Below are 2,647 nucleotides of genomic sequence, written 5' to 3'. Positions count from 1 at the left end.
TGAAATAATGAAAAAGGCATTGTTCCTCTCCACAAAATGTAATAATTTAATTTATAATCTAAAACTCCCCATTGTATATACTACAGAATAAATGCACAGTGTAGTCTCTGATCATCACAGCTGTTTGGCTGTGAGATATAATTATCCTCAAGTAAAGACTGAAAAACTGAGGCTTTAAAGTGCTTAATAACACCTCTTACACCCCATAGTTATTTAGCTGCAAGGTCTACAAAATACACCTTCAAATCAATAAAAATTGCTTAGCTACAAAGTCTACAAAATTGTCTCTTCTTGGGTCATTCTGACGTTTCTCACATCAGAGATCTCATTCACCTCACAGGATGTTTTTAGGAAGGGATGAGTTCCTGATGGACAGATGGTTAGGGGGCTACCATTATCACCTTCTCTGGGGAACTCAGGACTAAAGAACGGACACAAAGGCTCCAAACAGGAGAAATTACTGTGTATGTAGATGAGGGCATCATTGCTAACATCAAAAAACTTGATTTCTTCCAACTCAATATCTAGAAAAATTCCTACTTGGCTAAGGCCAGGGCTTGCAGGAATTCTAGTTTCTGGGATAGAGCAGGTATAGATTATTCCCGCCTTCATGCTGATGATCCAGAAGCCATGTTCAGAGGAAAAACAGCTCTTCCTCTTCCTGTCAACCGATTTTTTGCAGACCCCCAGAGCCCACTCATTTCCCTCTCCCACTTCTACCACCCAGTAATGACAGCCAGAGGAGAAGCACGGAGTGCCCAGGATACAAGCCCAGTATGCAAATCTCTGGGGATCTTCCATCAGGTTCTGGCAGATCTTCCCACACTGGACACTCCTTAGGTCATCAGAGAGGACAAGAAAGGGGTTGGCGGTGGCTGCATCCAGAGTTATGTCCTCCCAGAACTTCAGGTACTCATCATTCACATGCAGACCCTGCTCCAGTTGGGAACTGTGCTGTGTGATGAGAAGAATCAGTTCTCCAACTTGCCATTCCTCCAAAGGAGGATTCTCATTGATGCCTCGACATATGGGACAGATCAATTTCAGATCCTTCTGTTCTTCCATCCAAGTTTGCATGCAATGGAAGCAGAAACTGTGGGCACAGGAGAGAGCAATGGGGTTTAAGAAAACCTCCTGACAGACTGGACAGGCTGCCTCCTCTTGCAGACGGTTGGCCATGGTCCTTGAAGTGCACTCTTTAGCAGAACTGATCTGAAGTGGCCTTTTATTAGCTTCTGGGAGTGATCGGGAGCCTTCAGTACCTGATCTGCTCTTCAGTAGTCAGGATGTACCTAAATCCAATACAAAAATTAAATAAGGTAAATCTTTCTGTAGTTTAGACATGAAAGTGACACTAAGTCAACAGAGAATCATAGCAAAGGCACTGTCTGTGAGGAAAACTATCCAAAATTTAAGTGATCACAAGAAAGAGAAATAGGACAGTTGGACATTGTCTTTTCATGGGGGACAACTTACCTTGTCTGGAGACTTCCAGGTGAAGTCTTGTCTGCTCTGACCACAGCTTCTCCCCGTAGGAGGTGAGCCCAACTGGGTCTTTTTTTTTTTTCTTCCCAACTGGGTCTTTAACAGGAACCAGGAGCACAGTCTTTACCCCCTAAACAGCATTACTTTGTAAGTCACTTGCAGTTGAAGATAAAGAATTTCCACACCTAAATACAATCATTAAAAAAAGAAAAGGCCACCTACTGAATGGGAGAAGGCATTTTACATATCTGATAAAGGGTTAACATCCAAAACATACAAAGAACTCATACAACTCAACATCAAAACAAACAAACAAAAAAAAACCCAGTTTAAAAAATGGGCAGAGGATCTGAATAGACATTTTTCCAAAGAAGACATAAAAATGACCAACAGGCACATGAAAATATTCTCAACATTGCTAATCATCAGGGAAATGCAAATCAAAACCACAATATCACCTCACACCTGTTCAAATGGCAATCATCAAAAAATCTACAAACATGATACAGCCACTATGGAGAACACTATGTAGGTTCCTTAAAAAATTAAAAATAGAGCTACCATATGATCCAGCAATCCCACTCCTGGGCATATATTCAGAGAAAAACATGGTTCAAAAGGATACATGTACCCCAATGTTCATTGCAGCACTGTTTACAGTAGCCAAGGCATGCGAGCAACCTAAATGTCCATCAACAGATGAATGGATAAAGAAGATGTGGTACATAAACACAATGGAATATTACTCAGCCATTAAAAAGAATGAAATAATGCCATTTGCAGCAACATGGATGGACCTGGAGATTATCATACTAAGTGAAGTAAGTCAGACAGAGAAAGACAGACATCATATGATATGTGGAATCTAAAAAAAAAAATGATACAAATGAACTTACTTACAAAAGAGAAGCAGATTCACAGACTTAGAGTATGAACTTATGGTTACCAAAGGGGAATGGACTGGGGGGAGAGACAGATTGGGAGTTTGGTATTGACATGTACACACTGCTGTATTTAAAATAGACCTAACAAGGACCTACAGTAATAAATAAATGAATAAATAAATAATCTACAAACAACAAATGTTGGTGAGGATGTGGAGAAAAGGGAACACTTGTGCACTGTTGGTGAGAATGTAAATTGGTGCAGCCATTATGGAAAA

General features: G+C 40.4%; 1 protein-coding gene across 1 annotated transcript; it reads right to left on the bottom strand.

The window, feature by feature from the left end:
- Positions 1-273: 273 nt before the first annotated feature.
- Positions 274-1,179, bottom strand: RFPL4B (ret finger protein like 4B; the record flags this gene model as incomplete). The annotated part of the gene is made up of 1 exon (XM_079716723.1): positions 274-1,179. One exon carries the CDS (start codon positions 1,177-1,179, stop codon positions 274-276), a length of 906 nt encoding a protein of 301 aa, XP_079572849.1.
- Between the last annotated feature and the right edge of the window lie 1,468 nt (positions 1,180-2,647).

This window comes from Hyperoodon ampullatus (assembly GCF_949752795.1).
Source record: "Hyperoodon ampullatus genome assembly, chromosome: 12".
NCBI lineage: Eukaryota > Metazoa > Chordata > Mammalia > Artiodactyla > Ziphiidae > Hyperoodon > Hyperoodon ampullatus.
This window is presented reverse-complemented; position numbering and strand designations above follow the sequence as displayed.